Raw genomic sequence first — 24,466 nt, 5'->3', positions numbered from 1 at the left:
CCCGCCCCCTCGTGGAGGGTTTTAGGCGTCCGTGGAGAGCCGGCCACACGGCAAGCCGGCAGGGAACGGGTACGCCCTAAGCGGTGGAAGGAGGGCCCCTACGCCGCCTCTCCCCTCTCGGAGGTCTCCTTCGCGCCCGTGTCCCCCGCCGCCCCGGCGCGGCCGCGCGCCCGGTTTCGCTCAGGCGGCGCCCCGGGCAGCCCCGCGCCGCGGCGAGGGGCGGGGCGAGCCAGGGCGGGGCGGGGGCCTGGCTGGACGGCGTCGCGCTCGCTGGGGGCCGCGCCGGGCAGCGCTTCTCTCCGGGGCCCGAGGCGGCTCTGGCTCGGGGCGCCGTCCGCTGTCTCCACGGGGACCTCTGTGCACGGATGGACCCGCCCGGACCCGGCGGGAGGCGGCCCGGCGGGCGGCGGCCCCAGTGGCGTCATCAGAGGCAGGCCAGGGCCGAGGCCGCGGGCCCCTGAGGCGCGCGGGCTCCCCGGGCCCGGCGGCAGCGGCAGCATGATGCCGGGCGAGACGCACTCGGCGGCGCCCGGGACGGCGGCCGACCTCCCGCGCTGTCAGGGCTGCGCCTCCCTGCAGCAGGTGCGGCGTCTGCCCCGGGCCGAGCGCGCGGAGGGGCTGGTGGGGCGGGGGGTCGGGCGGCGCCGGCTGCCTCTCCCGGGCGGAAGCCCCCGCCGCCTCCCGCCTGCGCTCCTCCCGCAGTGGTTTGGGGAGCGGCTCCCTTTGCGTTGCGGGGCTCGGGACCCAGGGCTCGTCTGCCGGGATGCAGCGGGGATGCGGGGCGGAGCGAGCGCGGCGGGGCCCCCTGTTTCCCTGGTCTGGGCTCAGCGTTCCCCGGGGCTGACTTTTAGGCACACGAGTGATGGTCAGAACGCCAAGGGAACCGGCTTCTCCGAGGACGAGGTTTTCTTTTTATTGTGTTGGCCCATCCTTAAGTATTCCTTGCCTGGGGGGGTCAGGTTCCGCTGCGGCCTGCGGGTTGGCCAAGAGGGCCGTTCATCCATGAAAGGCAGGCAGGTATCAGGGGTGGCGTGGACTCTCGTCTGCCGTGAGTTGCTGGTGTCTGGCGCCAGGTCTTGCGGAGTCGTGGAAATAGTCCCCCAAGTAGTCGTTTCCAGCTAGACCCCCCCAGCTGTCTGATGTCAGGAGCCTCTCTTCCTTCTCTTGGTTGTCTTTAATGGTAAAGTGGAACTGCCCACCGCGATATTGACATGTAATTAAATTACCGCCTGTTCTACGTGGTGTTCTAGGCACTACGGACGCAGTGGTGAACCAAGTAGGTGAGATCTGCTGTCGCAAGTAAGATATACGTGTGCAAGTAAGACTTTAGAAGGTTTTAAGTGTTAGGAAGATAAAGGAGGAGTTGGAGGGGTGGTTTTGTCTCTCTGCTGGGGAGGCAGGCAGGGTGTTTTTGAGGAGGTGACATTTGGACAACTGAATGAGGAGAAGCAGCAGACTGGAAGAGGTGTGCGAGGAGCTTTCTAGGTAGAGTTTAACGGGTGGACGGTATGGAAGTGGAAAGGAACATGGTGTCTGTGAGGAGCAGAACGAAGTCTGGTTGGTGTGAGTGTCGTGCAGAGGGCAGAGCGCTGATGAAACCAGAAAGGAATGTAGGCCACATGGGCCATCGAGAAGCTTAGGGGTTTGTTTTGTTTTCTCCTTTCGTTACATTTTTGTTTTTGTTTTTACTTGCATCACCTATGAACCCATCCCAGACATTTTAAGGGCTGAGAGCAGGGGAAGGAGAAAAGAAAGTCATGTGCTGGCACTGTGAAGCAGAGGGAGAGCTAATAGTAAAATCCTTGTCTAAGCTGAGCTGTCTCATGTAGGTGTTGATAACGTGCTTTTGTTTTTTGCCCTTAAAACCCAGAAATGCGAGTGAAGTTCTGTTGACTCTTTCATAAGTTATATTTATTCTTTGGGCCGATTTATTCACTCAACAAATGTTTGCTGGTCACCTGTTGTGCTCTAGGCGGTGCAGTTACACAGTGGGGGGAAGGCAATTATTCTTCATCTCGTGGAGCTTCCATTCTGGGAGGCTGGGGAGGAGACAGATTAAACAAGTTCTGTGAGAAGGTAATAAATGCATTGGAGATAAATTGAGCCAAGAAAGGGGGCGGGGGGACAAAAGGGTGAGGGGGGCGCAGGGGCTAGTGCAGTGTAAATAGGGAGTCCTGGGAGGCCTCACAGAGGTTGTATTTGAGCAAAGGGGGTGAGAATAAGCCCTGTAGGTGTCTTTGGAGAAAAGCACCCCAGACAGTAGAGAGGTCAGGTGTGGTGGCCTGACGCAGGAGCTTGCCTGGTGTGCTGGGGAAGAGCGAGGAGGCACTAGAGCTGGAGGGGGTGCTTGTTGGCGTCTTCTGTTTGGAGCTGCTCTATGAGGGGTGGCTCATAGCGACAGGAATGTATTTCTCACAGTTACCATGACTGGGAAGTCCAGGATCAAGGGGCTGTCAGATTTGGTATCTGATGAGCAAGATCCCCGGTTCATGCTTTCTTCGTGCTGTGTCCTCATGTGCAGGAGTGGGGAGAGAGCTCAGAGCTCTCTAGGGTCTCATTTATAAGAACACCAATTCCATCTGTGAAGGCTCTACACTTATGACCTGTTCACCTAGCAGAGGACCAGCCTCCAGATGGCTATTGTTATTGGGGATTATATTTCAACGTGAATTTTTGGGGGGATACAAATGATCTATAGCAGTCAGGGAGTTTGATGATGTCAGAGAGAAGAGAGCCTGACGGTGGGAGCCCTTAGAGACCATTGTAAGGATTTTGGCTTTTATGCTGAAAGGATAGTGAGTCATGGGAGGCTTTTGTGCAGGAGAACAACTGGTGTAAATTGTGCTGTTCAGTTGTGGATTGATTTTCCTTCAGAAATGTGGTCTGTGGGTAGTGGTCCCCATCCTAGTTCAAAGTGGCAGCTGTATGCTTCTGGTGGCTCAGGCTGGAAGCTAGACGTCATCCTTGGTTCCTCACTTTGCTCTCATAACCTGCATCCAGCCCATCAACGGATTCTGCTGGCTGCTTCTTCATCCACCCATTCCTCACCATCCTCACTGCTTCCACCCCTGTGTGAACCGCTGTAATCTCTGGCCCAGGGTTTACTGCAGTAGCCTCCTGGGCACCACCTCCTGCCTCCCTTGCCATATTCCTGCTGCTGGTTCTCAGAACAGCAGTGGGCGTCATCCTGGGAAGGCCCTGGGTCCCGAGGTCTGCCGGCCTTTCCTGTAAGGGGCAAGAGCATAAACACTTAGTTCACAGACACTCAGCTCTGCCTGTGTGGTGCGCAGACCACCACAGAGAATACTGAGGGAATGGGCGTGGCTGTGTTCCATGGAACCCTGCTTTTCAAAAACGGGCCAAGGGCCTTCCTTTGCAGACCTCTTTCCTAGATTGCAGCACTCCACTGCATGTGGGTTTTCTGTTGCCTGGAATGCTTTTTTAGGGGAAGAGGATGGTTAGTTGTGAGTGGATTCTGTGGAACAAGTCTTTAATTGCAAGTAAGGCTGGACGAATAGGTTCATCGCAGATCATGGAGGACCTTGGATGGTGATCACCTTAAAGTTACGTGCTTATTTCGTTCGCATTATGGAACGTGAAGGATTTTGTGTGGTTACCACACAAGAGCAGTGCTTGCAGTAAAAATAACCGGTGGTGGTGTGCAGGCTGGTGGAGGAGGTAAATGATTTCACTACTGCATGCTAGTGAAAATAAAAGGGTGGCTCAATTGAAGGGTCTTGGGTTTGGGCATAGAGAAGAAAAAAGTTCTGAGTATGAGAAGCTGCCAAGAGTGGATAGATCTCAAGTCAGGAAAATAGAAGGTCTAGAGATTTAAATCCTGAGTGACTGAGAACTGTGGTAGGGGTAGGAAAAGCAGACACCAAGACAGGGGAGACTTTGGAAATGTAAGCCTGAAGCTTTGGAGTGACATCAGCGCTGAGGATTTTTGACTGTTTTCACATTTGTGTGTGGAGCTAGGTGCCTGCAAGGTACTGTGATATCCTTCCAGGGCAACAGTGAAGCGGCCAGGTCAGATGGGCACTGAGTTCAGTGTAACGATTTTATTTGGGGGGGGGGGGTGGGAATCGGAAAATGGAGGAATGTGTTCTGTCACTTAAAAGAAAACCATTGGGGACTTCCCTGGTGGCGCAGCAGTTAAGAGTCCACCTGCCAATGCAAGGGACAAAGGTTTGAGCCCTGGTCTGGGAAGATTCCACATGCCTTGGAGCAACTAAGCCCACGTGCCACAACTGCTGAGCCTGTGCTCTAGAGCCTGTGAGAGCCACAACTACTGAGACCACCTGCTGCAACTACTGAAGGCCGTGCTTCTAGAGCCTGTGCTCCACAACAAGGGAAGCCACCACAACGAGTAGCCAGCGCATTGCAGTGAAGAGTTGCGCAGAAACGAAGACCCAACACAGCCAGTAAATAAATAAATTTAAAAAGGAAAAAAAGGAAGCCAGTGGGCTCATGACTAAGGCAAACATGGAATGGTGAAGCAAGGAGAGACGGATGAGCAGAGCTAAACGGGAAGTGCACGGACATCAGGATGGGAAAGGAGGAGGGCTGACAACAGCCGATGACATTTGCCAGTTAGTAGGCCTGTGATCTGTAGAAAAGAAGTTTCTGCAGGGTTCCGTGGTGTCACAGCAAGTTCTGTATTTCAGCTAAACTTGTACCAGAGAGAAACGAAGGAGGTTCTGTACATGGAGAAGGTGTCCTGCTGCATAGCTGTAACACACAGAGACTTCTGGTTCTTGCAGAACATTACAAGCACATTACAAGCATCTTGCCTACTGGAGCCCTGGCGTCAGTGCTGTGGCTTCATTGTGAACGTCCGTGGGAAGCTGGTTGTCTCTGTCCCCAGTGGAACAGTGCTTTATGTGCACTGCACGGCTTCCTTTCTGTCTCACTTCTCCCTGCCCTCTTTTTTTTTTGGTGGTGTCCCGGGCTTGCGGGACCTTACCTCCCTGACCAGGGATTGAACCTGAGCTCTCAGCAGTGAAAGTATGAATTCTTAACCACTGGGCTGCCAGGGGACTCCCTGCCCTCTTTCTCTTTAGTGGGTGCAGAGGTGCGCTGCCTTTGCTGCTTAATTCAGAGGTTATAGCTTGCCTGCATTTTCCTAGTCTCTCATCACCTCATCTGTTTCTCATCCTTGTTGGTTGTGATGGTTTATCGCTGACCTGTAGCCCGTGTCCATATGGCTTGCCTCACTTTGGGAATCCTAAGCCAACGTGGATCCTCACTCACTCTGGTGATATTATGTACAAGTAAGCAAGTCTTAAGTTGAGTGGCTTTAAATCAGGCTGGCACAAGTCCCTTTACTCTGGTGAAGGAGAGGCTTTTTTTTTAAACCAGTTTGAGTCATTGCGGAGTGAGACAGTTTAACTTGGGAATCCAGATGAGACTTTGAAGCACACAGTTGTACTGTTTAGCTCATCTAGAATAGATTCAGAATAATGGTGTTTGACTGTCCTTGCAGCAGGTTTGAGCCGACTATTTATATAGACTTGTCTTGGACTCCTATTGAGAATCAGAAGTGGTTTGAGCTTCATTATTTGGAACTTGAAACATACTTGTTCCTAGACATACTGATTTGTAAGTGGTTATACAGAATGCCCACAAAATTGTGATTCGTTCATTGAGCGTTGAGTGTCACCATGTCTGTGATGCTGTGGAGTGTGTTAGAATGTGACCATGAGCAGAAGAGGCACAGAGCTTGTGTTGTGGTTGAGGTTACAGATGAGTGAAAAAGCAACCCCGGTGTAAGTGTCGTGTAATCAATACGTGCGCTTATTGAAAAAGATTTGAGTGAAAGCAGACCCGCACAGTTCAGACCCATGTTGATCGGGGGTCAGCTCTACTATTTGGGGGGGATGTTCAGGGTAGGTACCCTGGGAGCATTCAGGAGGGACAGCTGATGGCTTCACAGAGGAGGTGAGTTTAGGCCTGAAGGGTATTTTGTGGCTAAATAAGGGAAGAAATACAGGGAGAGTGTGGACAGAGGGCGCATCATGTGCAAAGACGAGGAGGGGAGAAGGGAGTTTGTGATAGATCGCACACAGAGCAGAAGATGGGGAGAGGAATACGAGGCCAGCGAGGCTGGAGCCTGCCTTCCTGGGAACCAGAGCCCCTCAGCTCGTCCTGGGGGATGAGTGCAGGTGGAGGGGTGGGTGTTCCCACTGTGCCAGAGGGAGTCACTGGGGTCCCATCTAACCGGTCAGACACACTCATCTCTGATGGAGCTCGACCTAGATGCTCACTTTTAAATAAGAGCAGTTAATAAAAAGCTCGCGAACAGGAGGAGGAAATGTGGCTTATCAGAGAGGATTCAAGCTGATTGTTTGGCCATATCACCCCCAGCAAAGCAATCAAGGAGATTAGTGTGGTTTTAAAACAGAATTTATTTTGAGGTCGTTTAGAACTTACAGGAGAGTTGCCAGAGTAGTGCAGGGGACTGTGGTATTCGCTTCACCCCATACACAGATGGTCAGGATGTTCGCATTGATTTCATCACTGGTTTGCACACACGCGCACTCTCTCCCCCCTGCGCACTGCGGAGTGTGTTTCCTGGAGACCTGAGCCCTTCGCAGCAGAGGCAGCCGCAGCTCCCCAGTCCGGGGGAAGCCTCGGTGCAGCACTTTCTCCAGCCCCACACCTGCCCGGTTGTGCTTACGGCTGAGCCCAGGTGTAGCTTTCCCCTTTGCTGGTTCAAGGTCCTGTAAGGAAGATGTGTGTCATTGTCGTGTCTCTTCAGCCTTTTCCCTTTAGTCTTTCTCTGGCTTTCACATTCAGGGAAGTGTGAGTACAGCCTTGTATTCTCTGCGGAACGTTTGGCCAGGTCTGGAGACATTTTTGGTGGTTACACTGTATTAGGGATCTCAAGACGGCACCAGGTTCCATGATTCCCTAGGCAGACTGCTCCGGGGTGTGGCTTACTGTAGGGAAAGGATACAGAGGAGAGGCACATGGGGTGAGGTGCAGAGGAGACCGGGTAAGTGACCTGACTCATGAATTCCTCTAGCAGTGCCTTGTGACACGTGTGAAGTGTTGTCTACCAGGGACTCTTACTAGAGACTCCGAGCCCAAAGACAGCTCGGGGCTGGTCGTGTGGGCACCCCCTGTCTAGCATGTACCAGAGCTCCAGACTCCCAGGAGGAAGGCAGGTTCAGCATCAGGGCGCCATTCTTGTCAGTTCAGGGAATGGTGGGAACCCTCCGGAAATCCAGGTTCCCAGACGCCAGCCAAGGACCCACGTTGCAAGCGGGCCTTTCTCAGGACGTCAGTCTCTGGTCTGCCCTGTGAACTCTTGTCTGTACCACCCCTGGATGGAGTAGTGCTCCATCTCCTGAGTATAGGGAAGCTGGCAGGCATCTCAGTCCCAAATGTCAGTAATTTGAGGCTGATTCAGGAGATTTACTTATTCCATTATCATCTGTGTATTTCCGTATTTGCTTGATATCTATGTATTGTCCTCAGTGGGTTAGTAAAACCGCTTTCCTAACTACACTGCCGTCTCCTCTGTCCATCTCTCAGCCCCCAGGCCCACTGCGTGCTCCTTGCCAAGGCGGTCTCTCCTCGCCTTGTGTGCTCAGCCACCATGTTGATCCCACTTCCCTGAGGACGCCTGCCCAGTGTGGGGGGATGGGAAGCACAGAGTGCATTGCTTCTCTTTTCTTTTCCTCGGAGCTCCGTGTTCACGGTGACACTCAAAAGGCTGCTGTATGGCTGAAATGAACACTGTGCCGTAGAGGAGGGGACATGGGGAAGCGTGTCTGAGGGTCCGAGGGGCGGGGGCTCCTCTGGGGGCTGTGTTAGCGAACACGTGAGTGAGCGTGATGGAGCTTGAGGAACTCATCCTGAAGGCAGAGAAAAACAAAAGGTGGGAGTTAAGACTGCAGAGAGGAGAGAATTGGGAGTAACTCTGAGCTTTCCAGTAGACGTCGTAATAGAAGTTCCAGAAGGAGAGGATGAGACTGCAGGGAGAAAAGCTGTAATCAGACGGTAGGCCGCCTTCACCTTTCCTGGAGAGGAGGACCCCGCGTCCTTCCCTAGAGGCTGGACAGCAGTAGGGAGGGCACCGTGTGTGCACCTGGAAATGGATGTGAGTCTAAGGGGCCTTGCTGCCCTCCATCTAGACACAGCCCACTCAGCATTCACAACTCTGAGATTCCTTAGTTAGAAACCTAGATTGCAGCCAACCTAAGTGACCTTTAAATCAGATTGGAGAAAAACCAAAGAATGTTTTATTAGGACACTGCAGTAGCAGACCAAATTTGAGCTGCCACACAGCCAGGCCATAGGAAAAAAGTTAGGGACTGGAGAGCTGTAGGAAACCAAGAAGCTGTCCTCACTCAGTTTGTGTTTAATTTTCTAGTGTAATGCTATGTTTTGTGATTTTAAGTTTTAAAATCACAGTCATACATGAGCATAGTTTAGAGAGACAACTGGATGTATAGAATTTGTTAAGCCCCCAGCCAGCCTGTCCCCGTTCTTGAGAGACACCACTTTTGTTTGTACGCTATTTCATATTGTTAAGTAATAGGTATATATTGCTACTTCTTGTTTTTCAGTTTTAGGTATATTGTTCGATTTCTGACTTTGGTAGGTGAGGATTGAGCTGTCTTTCTGCCCTGTACCTCAGCACATCTGGACATTCCTCACTCCCCTCTCTGTGCCCTACCCTTGCCCCCCCCCCCCCCCACGACCTCTCAGTGTAGCTCTGATTTCCCTTTGTTTTGTGCCTACCTCGTCCTGTCTCCGTTTACTCCAGGATTTGGGTGGAGTGTGTTCACATCCTTGGGTACCTTCCTGAGCAAGGATGTCTGGGAAGTGAGTTTGTGGAGACTGTAGGTTTGAGAATGTCTGTTTTGCCATCATGATCGACTGGTAGCTTGTGCAGAATTTTACCATGGAATTCATTTTCCTTGAAAATTTTGAAGGCTAGATTCTAGGTCTCTAGATTTCTAGGTCTCTACATGATTGTTGAAGTGTGAAGCCATTCTGATTCCAGGTTCTTTGTATATGACTTGTTTCATTTTGATTTTGCTCTGTCATGATTGTTATAGGAACTTTGTTTTGTCTCTGATGCTCTGAAGTTTTGTGCTTGTGTTTCATGGTTTGGATCCTATTTTTATCCATGTGCTGGCTCTTTCAATTTAGAAACTTCTGACTTCAGTTCTGGGTTTTTCCTTCTTGAATATCAGTATTTCTTTAATGATCTCCCCATCTTTTCTGTTCTTCTCTCTCTGGAGATCTTGGGCGTGTGAGACTTCTTGCAGTGATGCTCTGATTTTTTATTTTTCTTTATTCTTTCCCATGTCTGTGCTTTTTTTGTTTTTAAATTTTGGAGGACATTTTTTTTTTCCAGCTTTATCATCGTCTTTTGAGTCTTTAATTTTTCTTTCCTGTTTTTCATTTAAATAGTTTTATCGAAGTCTAATTCACATACCATAAAGTTCATCCTTTTATATGTACAGTTAGGTGGTTTTTAGTATATTTACAATTGCACATCCTGGTCACCACTTGTAAAACATTTTATCCTGCCCCTGTGCCCTGCCAAGAAACCTCTTAAGCATTATCAGCCATCCCCTTCCCCAAGCCCCAGGTCCCTGGCGATCACTAGCCTACTTTCTGTCTCTCTGGATTTGCCTATTATGGACAGTTCATATGAATGGAGTCGTACAGCCTGTAGCCTTCTGTGACTGCCTGCTTTCACTTAGCAGGTTTTCAAGTTTCATCCACGTTGTAGCATGTGCCGTTCATTCCTGTACGTTGTCAGATAATCACATTGTATGCCTGTAGCGCATTGTATTCATTCATTCATCGGGTGACGATTCATCCATTTATCAGCTGACATTTAGTTTATTTCCACTTGTTGGCTAGTGTGAATAAATGCTCCTTTAAATCAGAGTGTACATATTTGACCTGAGCATGTTTTCAGTTCTGGTATGTACCCAAGGAGTGGGATTGCTGGCTGCCTGTCTCACGTTTTGAGGAGCTGTCAAATTTTCCACAGCAGCTGCGTGTTTTCTCTTCCACCAGCAGTGTTATGAGGGTTCCAATTTCTCTGCATCCTCACCGACACTTATTATTGTCTGTCATTTTTATTTTAGCCATCCTAGTGGTGTTTGTTTTCAGTTTTCTGAAGCTTTTTAAAAAATTTCTAAGAACTCTGAATAGTCCTTTTAAAAATAGCTGCTTGTTCTTGTTTCATGAATGTAGCATCATTTGTCTCAGATCATATGAATTAGTAATTTTAAAGTTTTCTCCTCAGTTTTTGTGTACTCCGAATGGCTTTGGTTTGTTTTGTTTTCGTTTCACTTTCATGTTATGGGTTTCTGTCTGATGTTTGGAAATCTTCGATTGTTTACTCACATTAAGAGTGGTGGCTAATACGGTGGTGGCTGGAGACACTGAGTGTTGTGGGGCTTTTGGACCCTGAGCTTCACTGTAGTAGGTCTGGGTGGGCCACTTACCGATTGAAGAATATCTCATGTCACTACTTCTGTCTCCAGGCTGGTTAGATTTTCTAGTCTCCTGCCTGGAGGGCAGAAGAATTGGCTGCCACTGCCCAGGAGCTTAATGGGGAGAAGCCCGCAGCCAGTGTCAGTGCAGTGTGCTTAGGTGTACTGTACCTGGGCTCTGTTTTTGGTGCATTCCACCTGCCCTGAGTGTTCGCAGTGTTCCAGGCAGAGGCTTCTTCAAAAAGCAAACCTCCTTCTGCTGGGTGGGGGAGGAGCAGTTTCCTTGGAGGCGGAGCAGAGTGGGGATTTGAGAATTAATGCTTTCCAGAAAGCTTGCAACTAGTTCTCATTTTAGTGCCCCCCCCCCCACCTTTCTGAGGAACCTGGTTCCTCTGAGCTTGTTGAAGTTTTGCAGTGTAAACTGAGAACTGAGTGGTTTGTTGTCACCCCACCCCACACGCCCCAACTCTCCTGGGTCTGCTAAATCAGTATCCTCAACTCTGCTTTCCTGTGTCCTTTTGTCTTTTGTCTTGTTCTCATCCTGGTGGGTTTGGCCTTTGGGGAAAAGAAATCCCTTGTCTTTAGTTTTAGCTGGTTTTAGGGAGGGAGTAAAAGCAGACGCATTATTACCCTCTCTGCCTAGAAATCTGCTATGTAGAATTTATTTTGTACGTAATGAAAGACTTTTTTAAATGTGGAACTCCACATACACTAAAGTTATCGAATAATCCATTCATTGCCCTTTGACTTATAATGTTCAGAGTCTCTACTGTACACAAGAACATATTCTAGAATAAAGGTAGAAATACGAAAAAAGGACATAAAAGTACTAGAATAATGTGTGAAAGACTCCTTATGTTTTAGCATCTTAGGTGGGGTAGAGGCTTCTAAATATATTAGGAAACCAAAATTTAAGAAAAATGACGGATTCAACTATGTGAATATTTAAAACTTCTGTATTCATATGTAGTTGTATTTTAATGATCAATTGACAGACATACACATGTGTATATTTGTCACTTTTGGACCAGACATTACTGTCCCTCGTGTATTACAGCTCATAAGAAAAGTGCAACCACACCAATGAGCAAATGATATTAAGGGGCTGTTACTAAAAGAAAAATAATGAATTGGCAGAAGAGTTAAGGAACATTTCTTAGTATCGTGCATTAAGAAATATAAATGAAAAAACATGGCTCCAAGATTATCAAAGCTCCCAACTATCACTAGGGAGGCTATTTGGACTTTATCCTGGGGGAAAATAGAGCTGTCTCCCAGAGGAAATGCACTTGCCTGTTGTCAGTAAAAACTGAAAAGGACTAACTGACCTTCAGTGGAGAATTCGTGAATTGAGTGCATCCAAACGTATTTTACATATACAGCGGCAGTTCTGAAAGAATATATGCAGAAAGTAAGAGTGATTTTTGACAGGTGTTGGGATTATAACATATACTTTTTACTTTCTGTCTTTTAATGTATTGATTTTTTTTATTTTAATAAATATGTTATATGTGTGACTGCAAAGAAAACGTACGTTAGCATGAAGGGAAATAGCTGTAATTCTCAAAATCAGTTAGGTTATCTAGATAGAAAAAGACATTTTGGAGATAATTAGTGAAAAGTAAGTTTTTATTTCTAAAGTGTTTATCAATGAAAAAAGGCATTAAAGGAAAAAGTCACTTAAGGAAAAGAAAAAAAAATTGTTCTGTTTTAAATCTTAGGAACATTTTGAACAGTGTAACTAATGTTTTTTTCTGTCGAGTTGAGAGCAGTAATTTAGAGCCAGATTTGTAGCTGGTCCCTGCAGTGTAATATGGATCCTCAGGAAAAGAAATGTCACTTAATCTCGGCCCCATTTTAATATTCTTATTTGTCTTTCTCCTGTTATTTTTATTTCTTTTTTGCTTTTTTAAATAATTTATGTGTATCTTTGGATTGCCTTAAGTCCTTTCAGAAATAATACGGAGTGAAGTGTAGTGTAATGGTTAATAGTAATCAGTGAACTAAATTACCGAATATTTATTGAGCTCTCACTGTGAAGAAGCACGCACGGTCAGAGCATCTGTACACCTGCCTTGCTGCTAGTGTCATCAGTCAGGTAAAGAGAGATTCAGAGAAGTGCAGCATGGTCTCAAGGTCACACAGAATACCTCTGTGGGTTTATATACAGTGCAAATAATAGATTCACATATTTCTATGTTTATAGAATATAGTGAACAGTGTGTATGTTTTATAATGTTACAGAAAAAAATTTGAAGTAATTTATGGAAGCAGATAGCTAACTGTAGCTTTTTTTTCTTTCAGAATTTAAATGAATATGTTGAAGCATTAATTACCCTGAAGCAAAAAATTATTAACACAGAGTGAGTATGTTTTCGTGCGTTTGGTCGAACTGCACGAACCTGCCACACAAGCTGGAGCAGATGGTGGTGATATTAGACCCCTCGGGCTGAGAGCAGAGCTGGGCTTGTTCACCGGGTGCCTGTGTGGTGTGAGTTATAATGGAACCCCTCGGGGGCCTGACTCAGGCCCTCGGCAGTAAGAGTGCACAGTCCTAACCACTGGACCGCCAGAGAATTCCCAGTGCTCAGACCTTTACAACAAGGCTTGACTTAGGACATGATTTTTGCTAAACCAGAAATTTTTTAAAAAGCTGTTTTCTATCTTTAAAGCCTTCCTTAGCCTTAGGACTGGACATAAGATTTCCTCATAGTATTTCATGGTCGTGGTATGAAATTGGTTTTTTAATCCTGTCAAACTCACAAGAATATATAGGCAAAGATATTATTTAGATGAATGGAGTTTTAAATTAAAAGCTCATATCAGTGCAGTGCTTTTAAGGAATTTAAGGTGGTATATATAGTGTGTTTGTGCATATATTTAATTAATTAAACATAGATTTGTTGCAGGAAACTTAGGTAGAAAGTTACCTTGTACATTTTGATACATGATTTTAACATAGTATGTTTTCTAGTTGAAAAAGTAACAACTCTTTTCTTTGTTACAGTAATTTGTTAACAGAATATCAGAAGAAATGTGATGATATCCTTTTACTGGCTTTTTCCTGTGAATTTTTGAAGAACGTAAAGAAATGTGAGAATTTTTGTAGTTGTCCTTTGGAAAGTGGTGTTTACAGGCTAAACGTAGGACGTCCCTCTAACAAGCGCAGTGAGCAGCTGTCTTCTACTATTAACACACGTTTAATGATCAAGGTGGATGGTCTCCTTGTCATAGAATGTGTTTTGTTTCTGTCATTGGTTTTGATTTTCTTAGGGTTTCTTAAGCTTTTTAAAGAGTAGGCCTTTTTCATTTGTGCTGAGGACATGACCTGTGTTCTTTAGATTTAGGAATAATGTGAAGCTGAACGTGATGCTGAGAGAATATGTGGGGATTTCTGTAAGAAGTGCGCTGTAGGAACATTCAGAATGTTGGAAAATTAACTTTTGTTAGTTAGTTTTGTGGTTTGTAGGGAGTTAATGAGTATATCCCGAGTCATAGTGTCATTTTGTATTCTCAGGCCAGCCCTTGGGCCCTTCGCCACCGTTTGTTCGGTAGCTGCTTACAGTGCCTGCGGTGTGGCGGGCCTCTGTTTCCTGGCAGCGTGGAAATAGTGGGCGCAGTTCTTCCTCCCACACCTGTTGATGATACTCACCTGAGCTCGGTCTCTCCCGTGACAGTGAACACATTTTTAGGGATTCACTGACCCACAGCTTCAGCGTCAGTGTTGGAGCAGATACTGCTCATTGAACTGTGGTAGTAGCCTGAGGCCTATTTCAGTACTCTTTCTGGCATTCCTAAGCGTACACGTAATCACCAGTTATTTGTTCGTGTTGGTACCATCATATCTAATTTGTGTGATTAGAGTAATGAAATCAGGGCACAGCATTTTGATTTATTTTTAGTATCTGAATTTTTACATTCCAAAAAATTGGTTTTTGAAAATCTCTTGTGCTTTATTTATTGAAACTATCAGTCTATTTAACTATAAATGTATATTATGGCAAGAGTAATATCTTTGACTTTGAAAGCTGTACAGAAACAGTTATTATTAGCTAATAATAATTAGCTAATTTCCCTATTTAGCTTTTAATTAGCTAATTAGGGAAATTGGCAGTTAATTCCAGTATTAGGAAAATATGTGGTTGTTGTATCCTTTTTGGAAGAAATGGTATCAACTTTTTGAGGTAATTACAATGTAATCTAGCAGGGAAATTATTGATTTACTTTTCTAAAATTTATAAAATTTTAAAAATCAAAATTATTAGAGTAATTTATTAGAATTGATAAAACTTTTTGCTTATTCTTGAATTCCCCTTCTGTAATGTGCTAATCTGCTTCAGCCTCAACTACAGGTAGATTTAGATTCTTTTTAAACACATTTGACATTTGCTCACAGTATGTATTCATGGAACCTCAAGTATGCAGTTGTTTGCTCTACGGCCTGAGGTGCTAGTGTTGCAGGTTTAATGTGGCTTCTTATGTGACTTGATTCCTTACTCTTTTGTGTAATTCTGACCGTTTTGTTGTTTATTAGTTCCTCTTTGTACAGAGCAGGGAGTATATTTTGTTTCATCAGATATTTTTTGAATTTTTCTTCCTTGCAAAGACTGCAATAATTTAGGATGAATAAACCATACTCCTTAATCTTGAGAAATTTACATTGTAATAGAGGAGGGTATAAATGTGTTGTGACCAACAGACATTTCTGTATTTTGATATGAGAGTAGGATTTTACAGGCTGTGAAACTTAAAGGAATGACTTTTTGCTGTCTTAGAACATTTTACTGGAAGCATGATGAAAAATGAAGTTATCAAATTGTGCAGATTGTAAAAGTGAAAGGTTTTCCAGAGTTTATGTTCTCCCTGTATTTCTTTTCTCATTGCTCATTAAATACATATATATTTAATTCATTCAGTATTTATATTCATTACATATATACACACACACATATATATAGTTTTAGTAAGTATATAACTCTCGTTTGCTGGAATTGGCTCTGGACTCAGAAAAGAAGGACATCCTGTCTGGATATTTTGATATATTCAGGATTCAAGGTAGTTTTCATTAGTTGCTTATTGCTTTGTCTTCATTCTTGGAATTTAATATTAATCGTAGTTAAGAATCTTTTTTAATTTAGAGAAGTATATATTTTGACTTATGGTGCGTGTTATGAGTAATATGAGTAACGCAGTAAAAAACTTTATCATCTGTTACAGATGGAACTTTGAATGTTGTTTTCTAGGCATTATGATCTTGCCTGTATGTATATTGAACACAGATTGTTACAGTTTTAAAGTTGTATCTTCAGACAAGTACCAGTAGATAAAATTGTCACAGTTTTCTTTAACAAGTTTTACAGCTGCAGTTTGCAAGAAGGTAAGCTACTTGTTTTCATTGTCTGTTTGGGGTAGACATTTACTGAACTAGATTTCTACACAGATTCAACAAAATGCCACATAGAATTGACCCGTTGTGTAGGCTGTTTCTTTGATGCTCATAATAAAAGAAGATGCACATTTTCCTTACTGTTAAATGGTCCAAATGAAATGAATTTCTTACTGAGGTCTTAAATTACAGACTAGTGTTTGCTTTTTCAGTAACTTTTAGTGACCACGTGGCCATTGGATGAAGCTTATGGCTCTCAGTTACTGTTGCCTCTGTGAATTTCACAGTTTAATGTGATTGTTTATCGTGTATATTTAAACAATTTAAAATAGTCTTACTTAGGATTTAGTAGTGTTTTATACTCTGATTATGTTTATCAATGAGAAGAAGGCATGATATGGTTGTAAAATGAATCACAGAATTGCCTGTCATTTAACTGAGATCAGTGGTGATGGGGTCAGTACTAGGAGCGCCAGGTCGAGCAGCGGGCTGTCCGGGCATCCTCGTGCTCTCCAGCAGACTGGGAGCCTGTTGTGCTTGCTTCTCAGATGGCTTTTGGATGTGCTTTTACTAGAAATAGACTAATGCCAAAGAAATAAAAAGTGCTACGTAAATCGTTTTGGTATAAATAGAGAGAATGCATTTAAAAAGAGAGATTCTTTGATTTCCTTTTTGTTTTCAGTTAGAAATAAAATCGAAACTCAGCAGTAGATATATTTAATAATTCACTGTAGATACTTTTGCATAATAGCGTTAATGCGTTGTTCATTTTTAGAGAGAATATTACTCTGCATCACCAAGTGGAGCAGATGCTTCAAAAGATTTCTCCTCTGCAGAAATGTCAGGAGGAACTGGGCTCTTTAAAAGCAGAGTTAGAAGAGAAAAAGGTACCTAAAGTAATTTTCCTATGAAGGTTTATCTTCAGTAAATTAAGAACTGCTTATTTACTGTAATTGGGATAAGGGCACATTTTATATCTCAACAAAGGAAATGAATGATAGTCAAGACTAAGTGTATTGCTGTACTCAGAGAACATTGAACTAGTTGATTGATGGCTTAGTCCTTACAGAGATTATTAGTAATTAGTGGAATGCGGTATTAGTTGCTTATGCTTTTTGAGAGGTTTGGTAGAGAAACCTTTTAGCTGTGAATTTTTATGTGTGTCCTGCTTTGCTTGCCTTTTCTATTTTTCTTGCATTAAGTGTGCAATAACATGCAAAAGTTCAAACTTAAAATTACAGAACTTATGTTCTCCATTTCAAAACCCAGCCACAGTAAAACAATTTATTTAAAATACTGGAAACTTACTTTTTAATATAAGTTTTGGTTTACTCTTCCTGGAGCCTTAGAAAATAATTCATGGCTTTTAGAGCTTAAAAAAAACTGAAGCCAGTAAAGTTAGGTGGTAGCATGAGACAGGTCGTAGCCGAGCCGAAATTGTTCCTGGCACCTCCACCTGCTGGTATTTGTGCCTCTGGGTCTTTGCGTTGTGCCCTGCGCCTCGCTGAGGTTTGAACGCTTTACCAGTGATGGGTTCCCTATTTCAGTAGGAAGTCTCTGTTATATTCAGTATATTCACCTGCACGGTGAAAGTTACACAGAAACAATCAGGACGGTGACTTTTGTCTACCTCTGACTACAAAGTAATGTCATCACCCATACCCGAGAGGAAACATGAACATCGGAGTCAGAGCTGAAGAATAAACCCGGAATAGTCACTCCTTCACTGTGACTTTCAAAGAATTACTCAGCGTCTGAGTCTTCAGACCCCTCATCTGTAAAAAGGGGTCACGAAGCCTGTCTCTCAGAGCTTTGGCGGCTGAACAACTATACACGTTATGTTGTATTGTGTTATAAGGCTTAGTACGTGTCCTTCCCATTCCGTAGTGCCCGTAGGGCACACATGTTGATTGGTGTTAACATTTTTCCCCAGTTATCGTTAAGTATAATGATGTATTTTATATTTTTGCATAGTAGTAATAATAGCTTATATTTATTACTTCTAAAATAGCTTTAGGTTTTGTTGAATTTTAATTTGTTGAGACAAAAATATTAGCTCTTTGATATTATGAAGATTTGGAGTTACTTTAAAATGAGTATATTTTAAGTTTCATAGCTCTGATTAGACTGATAGTTAATCGTATTACCTCTGTGAAGGATCTGGTGATATGTGTCACAATGTTCAGTGAGTTGTCCTTTGGGTTCCGGCATAATCATATGTATTCATGTGGTTAATTTCATACTATTAAGTGGTAACAATTTAGTTTATCAAGGTCAAAAATCATTGGTGGCCAGTGACTTTCAATTGATTTTAAATATATATATATGTAAATATTTATTTCTTTTCTTTTTTTTTTAATATATTTTTTTATTTCTTTTTTAGAGTTCTCTAAAGTTGTATCAGGATACTCACCAGGAATATGCTCGTGTGAAGGAAGAGTGCTTGAAAACTGATGCTCAGTAAGTATTTTAAAAATTACCATGGAAACAGGGTTTTCAACTTTTTGAAAATGTTTAAGGGTTAAATCAGTACTGTTTCTCTTTTTTCTGTCTTGTTGGCCATAATTAACTGGGTGATCTTGAACTAGTCTCTCAACCTTGATTTCCACACCTGTAAAATGAAAGTTATACCTATGTTGAAGGATCAGTAGGATTAAATAAACCATCATACGTTAAAGGCCGGCACAAAGGAAGAACTCCATGAAAGGTTTTATGTCTCTCTGTGCGATGTGTGTGTGTCTGTGATGTTTTTTCACAGAGGAAAAATGATTACCGTCTCCTTTCTTTGTAGCAGTCCTTTAGTAGATATCGTCTGGAATGGGTGCCTTTGTTCCCGTGATGGACAGGGCCCTTCGGAAGAAGTCGGGTCACTGTTTTCAAGTTTAATGCTATATTCACATTATTTACAAAACTTGTGAGCTACACATAACAGTAGTTTAATGTAGCTGCGATGTCACAGTGACTCAGAGGGGTTCCTACCTTCTCTGACTCAGAAACCTATCCTAAAGTGAGTGCAGCTTTCTAGCCACTGCCTCCTGTGAAACGGTGGTATGAATGTTCCCACCATACACGCTCCTGAAAGTAACCTCACCTGATCAGGTGCTAGACTGACTCCAGAACAGCACCTGGACACCTCAGCTTGGCTCAGAGTTGAAGCCATGTAGGCAGAGTCCCAGGCATGGCTCGCCAGGAAGATACAGAGTTGTGAAATGTTCATTTTACAACTATTACACACGAAACAGACACTGTTGCTTCTGAAGTTTACTCTACCTTCAGAGCAGCTGCTGGTATTTCTAGTGGTTGATGTGTGATGCTTGTTGTGACTGACATTTTCTTTTTATGTAAATCTCAGTAATTCAAAAATAATATATATCACAAACTGTGAAGTTATATGTTTGTCTGTCAATACTTTTTTTTAACCATTTTAATTTCTACGATTATATTATCAGGAAGAAGAAACTAGAAGCCAAGGTGAAGAAGTTGGAAGGTAATTGGCACTGTTGTTGTCCAGCGTATGGAGTCATTGTCTCTGTACGAATGATTGGGAACTGTGCAAGGCTGTAGACTTGCTCAGGTAGTGGAGTCCTGGTTTGTGAGGGTGCATCCCTGGGTGAGTGCACTAAGGGCTCCGTTAGGAGGAAGCTTGAGTGCTGTACCTCCCTCAGTTACTGGATAGACGTGGACGTGAAATGTGGCACATCCTGGGAGTGTTCACTCAAAGCATAACAGCCCGGACGCTTACTGTCAAAAGCAGCAGTCAGTAAAAGGATTTAATTTTGAAAGTTGAATCTTGGGGGGCCCTCTCATTTTTTCTTAATGAAATAAATGGATAGTAGAAAAGGATGCTACTTCTAGTACTCAGAAGCGTGATGAATTTGGATGGTTGTGACACGCTCATGACGGAGAGATTTCTGTAGAGTCCCTACACTGGGGACTTGCACGCTGTCCCTGGCACCCCCGCCCCGCCACGTGCGGTCAGGGCCTTCTGTCTGCACTGGGCAGGCAGCGGGCTACACGAGGGTGTGCCCAGCCCTCCTGGGGCAGCTGAGAGCCCTTTCAGGAATTGAACCCGAGATCTTTTCTTCTGTTGTTCCCCCTTCGTTGAGTGGTTGTGATGTGGAAATGACATCAAGTAGAGACCAGCGCACCCTGCCAGGCCCTCCCTGGACCCCAGCCTTGCCCTCCAGCGTGGGGGGCTTGCTGACCTCTGTTTGCTCTGTCATCACACGCACAGTGCTCTGCTTCAGAGAACTTTGCTTCGTTTAATTTATTTTTTTATTGACATGTAATTGATTTACACTGTTGTGTTAATTACTGCTGTACAGCATAGTGATTCAGTTATACATGTATAAAAATTCTTTTTTTAAGTACTCTTTTCCATTGTGGTTTACCACAGGATACTGAATATAGTTCTCTGTGCTCTAGCAGTAGGACTTTGTTGGTGTCCATTCTGTATATAAGAGTTTGCATCTGCTGACCCCAAACCCCCCCTCCATCCCTCCCCCGCCTGCCCTTGGCAACCACACGTCTGTCAGAGGACGGTTTATTTTTGTTCCAAGTGTGAAGTGAGAATTTGAATAGAAGTTTCTGAATATATTTCCAGTCATTAACCTGCCTAAATGGAGGCCAGTTTTTCAGACTTAACTTTCCTCTGATTTGGTTGTTGCACAGACCTGAAGTGTGGCATTAAGTGCAGCATCACTGTGTTCTTTCCAAGAATTACCTTCTCTCGCTAGTGTGTGGAGATAAGCGTCTATTTAAGGAAATTTTTAAAAGGGGTCTAAAGTGCCTGTGAGACTATGTGACGCTTTTACAACAGACTTCTTTTGAAGCAAAAGTATATTTTCCATGTGACTAAAATATTTTTCTAGTAAGTGATAGGGCATAATAGTCAGGTAAAGAAATACTCAGATTTGTTAGAGGAATCAGGAGAGGATTGTTACTGTGGTGTTTATAGGATTTTACTTTTCATAGCAATTGTATTTGAACATATTCAGATAAAGTCAATACTGGTCAGGTTCTTAATAGTATATTTGAACCATTCAGTACTTCAGAACCAAAACCCGGAGTTAAGAATTTGCTGTAGGTCCCCAGGAGATCTATAAAAATACCTTAAAAGTAGATCTATAATTAAAGATATTTGGACTTAGGATGAGTTGGTTTGATGCAAGGGAACCCCAGGCAGGAAGGAGTAACAGCATAGTCAACACCGAGAAGATTGTCCCTCCCCCACATGAAGAAAATGGTCTTAACAGCTGCTTAGTACAGTCACAGTTCTGCATCTCTAGAACTTGAATGTTACTGATTGTTGAAGAACAGGGGACCAAAGCCTCTCCCGCGGAAGAACTTATGCATTGGCTTGTTGCCTGACTAAAGGGTCAGGGTTGGCTTTTCGGGACTGGAAAGGATTCCTAGGATCTGTGCCAGTCTTTGCTTTTGTAGGTAATAGTTTAGTCAGAAGTGTCCCTGCATTTATCCCTGACTCTGATAGAATGATGACAGAACAGTAACTTTTTACAAAGTTTGTTTCAAATTTTAAGAAACAAGAAAAGCTCTCAATAGGTTGTTTGAGTATTTCATTAATGGTAATTATAAATTTGGTAAATTATTTTTCTCTCTTCACTGCACTCTTTAAATAAAGAGGCTGCTGTCAAGCAAACTCAGGACTTCAAGCAACTGAGGAATGAAAAGAAAATACTTGAAAAGGAATTTAAGAAGACACAGGTAATAGATAACAGCGGCGCACACGCGTGTTCAGTTCCTCTCCCCACCCCCGGGGCTGCAGCGGGTCCTTGTGCTGAGGGTGGTAAGCAGTGCCCCCGGTTGCCCCTCTTACCTCCCGTCTAGAAGAGCTGCACCCCTTTATCTGCTGCAAACTCTGCTCGTGTTTTGTTTTCACAGGAAAAGCTTGATGAATTTTTTAAACAGAAAAATGAAAAGGGTGAGTATTCAGTTAACACTTACTTAAAATTCTGTTTTGACACAGAATTCTTTTTTAACTGTTTTTCCCCCACATTTTAGATTTGAGAAATATTGGAACACAAATTTCAAGTGATTCTCATGGCAGCATTGATAAAAGTGAGTAATTACAAATTTCGTTTTGATCTTTGTGCATTTCTTTTAGTGGTTTGGGAGGTTGCTTGTTACCCTTAGCTATAATTGTGGGAATTCCAGGGCTTGGACATGTTTTGTTAAAAGAAGCCACCTCCTATTTCCTGTCTTCATTAGATCTGTGTATGTTGTCACCTCGCTGTCTGATAAAATAATACAGTGAATGAGAGTCAAAAAGCAGTGTGGGAAAGAAAAACGGGGAGAGGTATACTTACCATACTTTCCAATAAATAAGTATAGTTTCCTCATTAGGTTACAATGATCAGTTAATGTATTAGATTTCTTAGGTGCCAAATATATAAAAATGGTTAAAATCAGGCAGGGAAAGTGTGGAGTCAAAGCCCTGTGCTGTATTTTTGGAGGACAGAAGGGTTTAGGGGAGGCCGGAAGTTACACGGAGAAGTGTGGTGGTGCTCAGGGAACAGCGACGTCCCCAGCGTCCCAGGCACACTGCGGCGCCCAGCCTGCCGCCTCCTAGATGCGGAGGCGCAACGTGGCAAGTGGAGGTGCTGAAGTTTCACGTCAGTATTTCTACTTATTGTGTGACCCTTGACCATTGACCACCCTTCTTTGTGTTTTCCTTCCCAGTTTTAAAAAAGAGATCATGAGTTTCTCCTCTGGCGATCTCGCACTTTTTTGGTAGAGAAAAATATAAAATGGTAAACAAGTAAATAATGGTATTTTCATGTCACTGATGTTTTCTCTGAGTGAGAATTATTAAAACCACTTACACTGTTTCGTGCAAGTATATAGTATCTCTTCAGAAGTCTCCTTTACCTTTTTCCTTCCTTTAATTTTTTTTTTTTATTTTTTTAAATTCATAGCTCAGGGCTTAAGACTAACAGTTCACACTTTTCAGTTGTCTGGGCCCTGAGATCACTATCACTGATACATAATTCCATGTGCTTTTGACTTTTTACCGTCCTCTGAGGTGTGGAAAGTGAGTCTTTGAATAATAGGTGCTGCTGAGAGAAACAGAGGAGCGGCAGCACTGGGCTTTCCAGCCGACAGTCAGCTGTTGAGTAGAATCACCTTTGTTGCAGGATTCGGCTGTCCTCAGGCCTCACTTTTTAAAACAGAACCCTCACCCCCTTCCATAGCTGCTCTCTAGCCTTACGTTCTGTTTTGTTTTTTTTTTTTTTTTTCAAAGAACGAGTTACTTTCTCAAATTAAAAAAAAAAAAAAATTAAATCTATCCTCACTGTGAGGGAAGGGATGTTGTTTATTTTACTTTTTTCCAAATAAATAAATAAATGAAGTCTTTAGGAATCTGCTGATTATTTAGCTGTGGACCTTGATGGGTTTAATTCCTAATTCTTAAATATATCTTTTAACACTTTTCTCTGTTAATACCTGACTTCTGAAAGAGATTTACGAGTTAGGCAGAAAGAGCATTGGGTTGGCTTCACTTTTGAAAAGACTGCCTGAGCCTGCCTGCCTTTCAGATTCCAATAAAAATGGCAGAAGATTAAAAAAAAAAAAAGAAAAGAATAGTTAAAAAGTGCTAGAAATTAATGAGGAAGGTATAAAGCAGATGGTGTCAATGGTGAAGAAACCCCAAGTTACAGAGAAAATAGCCCCCAAAAAGCAGGTTTTCAACACAGATGCCTGTCCTTCTGCACATCAGAGGCGTAGGCGTGGGCGTGGGCGTGGGAGAAGGAGCGGCGCGTTAGCCGTTTGCCAGGTGGCTGATGAAGGCGTGGAACGTCTGCAACCTTCTGGCTTCAGAAACTGTCCACAGGCTGTGGCCCAAAGTTTAGTTCTCTAAAGTGTTAGCACCTGGGAGGACCCAGCGTGGGTGTGGATGTCAGAAAACTGGGTTCATGACGGCTGCTTTGAAGGAGAGCCCCTCCTGTATACGCCATGTAGGTCCTCACGGCCGCATGTGCTCTGCGTCCCCTCCTTCTGAAGGCAGGGTCCTGCAGGTTCATGAGATGAGGACCTGCATTTGTTGCCAGAGGAATAGGACTCAAAATGGAGGTTGAAGACATGTACTCCGGGTGTGAGAGATGTCCTGCCTAAACGTTCATCTAAAACTGAGAAAAAGCCGTGACAGGAAAGAAAGGCAGCAAGCTCGAGAGAAACTAGTCCCTGAGGAAACAGGGTCAAATCATGAACGAGAAGAAAAAGTTAACAATTGAAATAGTGTCCTTGGAGAACATCTAAGCACGTATCTGTAGGCTGCTGATGGGAAGTCTGAGTTGGGATTCTTAAATATTAAACATACAGTGTGGAAATAAACCCACTAGAAAGGCTGGGTTGCTGAGTGGACAAATAGAAAATTGCTATAGGGAACCAAGAGATTTAATTGTGGACCTCTCCGAGAATGTGGTGTAGAAAGATAAGGAAGTAAAAGGTGTTAGGGAAAATCTAAGACTGGAGCATAGAGCCAGGTGTTGTTATAGTCATCTAGGGCTTCTCAGAGGGGAGAAGAGCTGTAAGGGGAGAATGTGATCAAGAAATGCTGTAGAAAGAAACTTGCCAGAGCAGGACACGGATA

The 24,466-nt window shown here is 43.8% G+C and overlaps 1 protein-coding gene across 2 annotated transcripts in view; it reads left to right on the top strand.

Annotated features, from left to right (window-relative positions):
* The first annotated feature begins 274 nt into the window (after positions 1 to 274).
* The window catches only part of ICE1 (interactor of little elongation complex ELL subunit 1), a 58,826-nt gene continuing 34,634 nt past the window's right edge, over positions 275 to 24,466 (top strand). The window contains exons 1-10 of one of the 2 annotated variants that reach the window (XM_057708760.1): positions 275 to 582; positions 12,774 to 12,832; positions 13,477 to 13,511; positions 15,828 to 15,846; positions 16,631 to 16,742; positions 18,239 to 18,315; positions 19,305 to 19,342; positions 21,497 to 21,579; positions 21,757 to 21,796; positions 21,877 to 21,933. In XM_057708760.1, coding sequence (XP_057564743.1) covers positions 499 to 582; positions 12,774 to 12,832; positions 13,477 to 13,511; positions 15,828 to 15,846; positions 16,631 to 16,742; positions 18,239 to 18,315; positions 19,305 to 19,342; positions 21,497 to 21,579; positions 21,757 to 21,796; positions 21,877 to 21,933 — 604 coding nt within the window. In that variant the 5' untranslated portion in view covers positions 275 to 498. Of the gene's footprint in view, positions 583 to 12,773; positions 12,833 to 13,476; positions 13,512 to 15,827; positions 15,847 to 16,630; positions 16,743 to 18,238; positions 18,316 to 19,304; positions 19,343 to 21,496; positions 21,580 to 21,756; positions 21,797 to 21,876; positions 21,934 to 24,466 lie in introns of those variants that run through there. The other variant, XM_057708759.1, reaches the window with a different exon arrangement.

This window comes from Hippopotamus amphibius, chromosome 15, assembly GCF_030028045.1.
Source record: "Hippopotamus amphibius kiboko isolate mHipAmp2 chromosome 15, mHipAmp2.hap2, whole genome shotgun sequence".
Taxonomy (NCBI): Eukaryota; Metazoa; Chordata; class Mammalia; order Artiodactyla; family Hippopotamidae; genus Hippopotamus; species Hippopotamus amphibius.
Note: the sequence above shows the minus strand (reverse complement) of the source record. Positions and strands in the feature narration are given on the sequence as shown.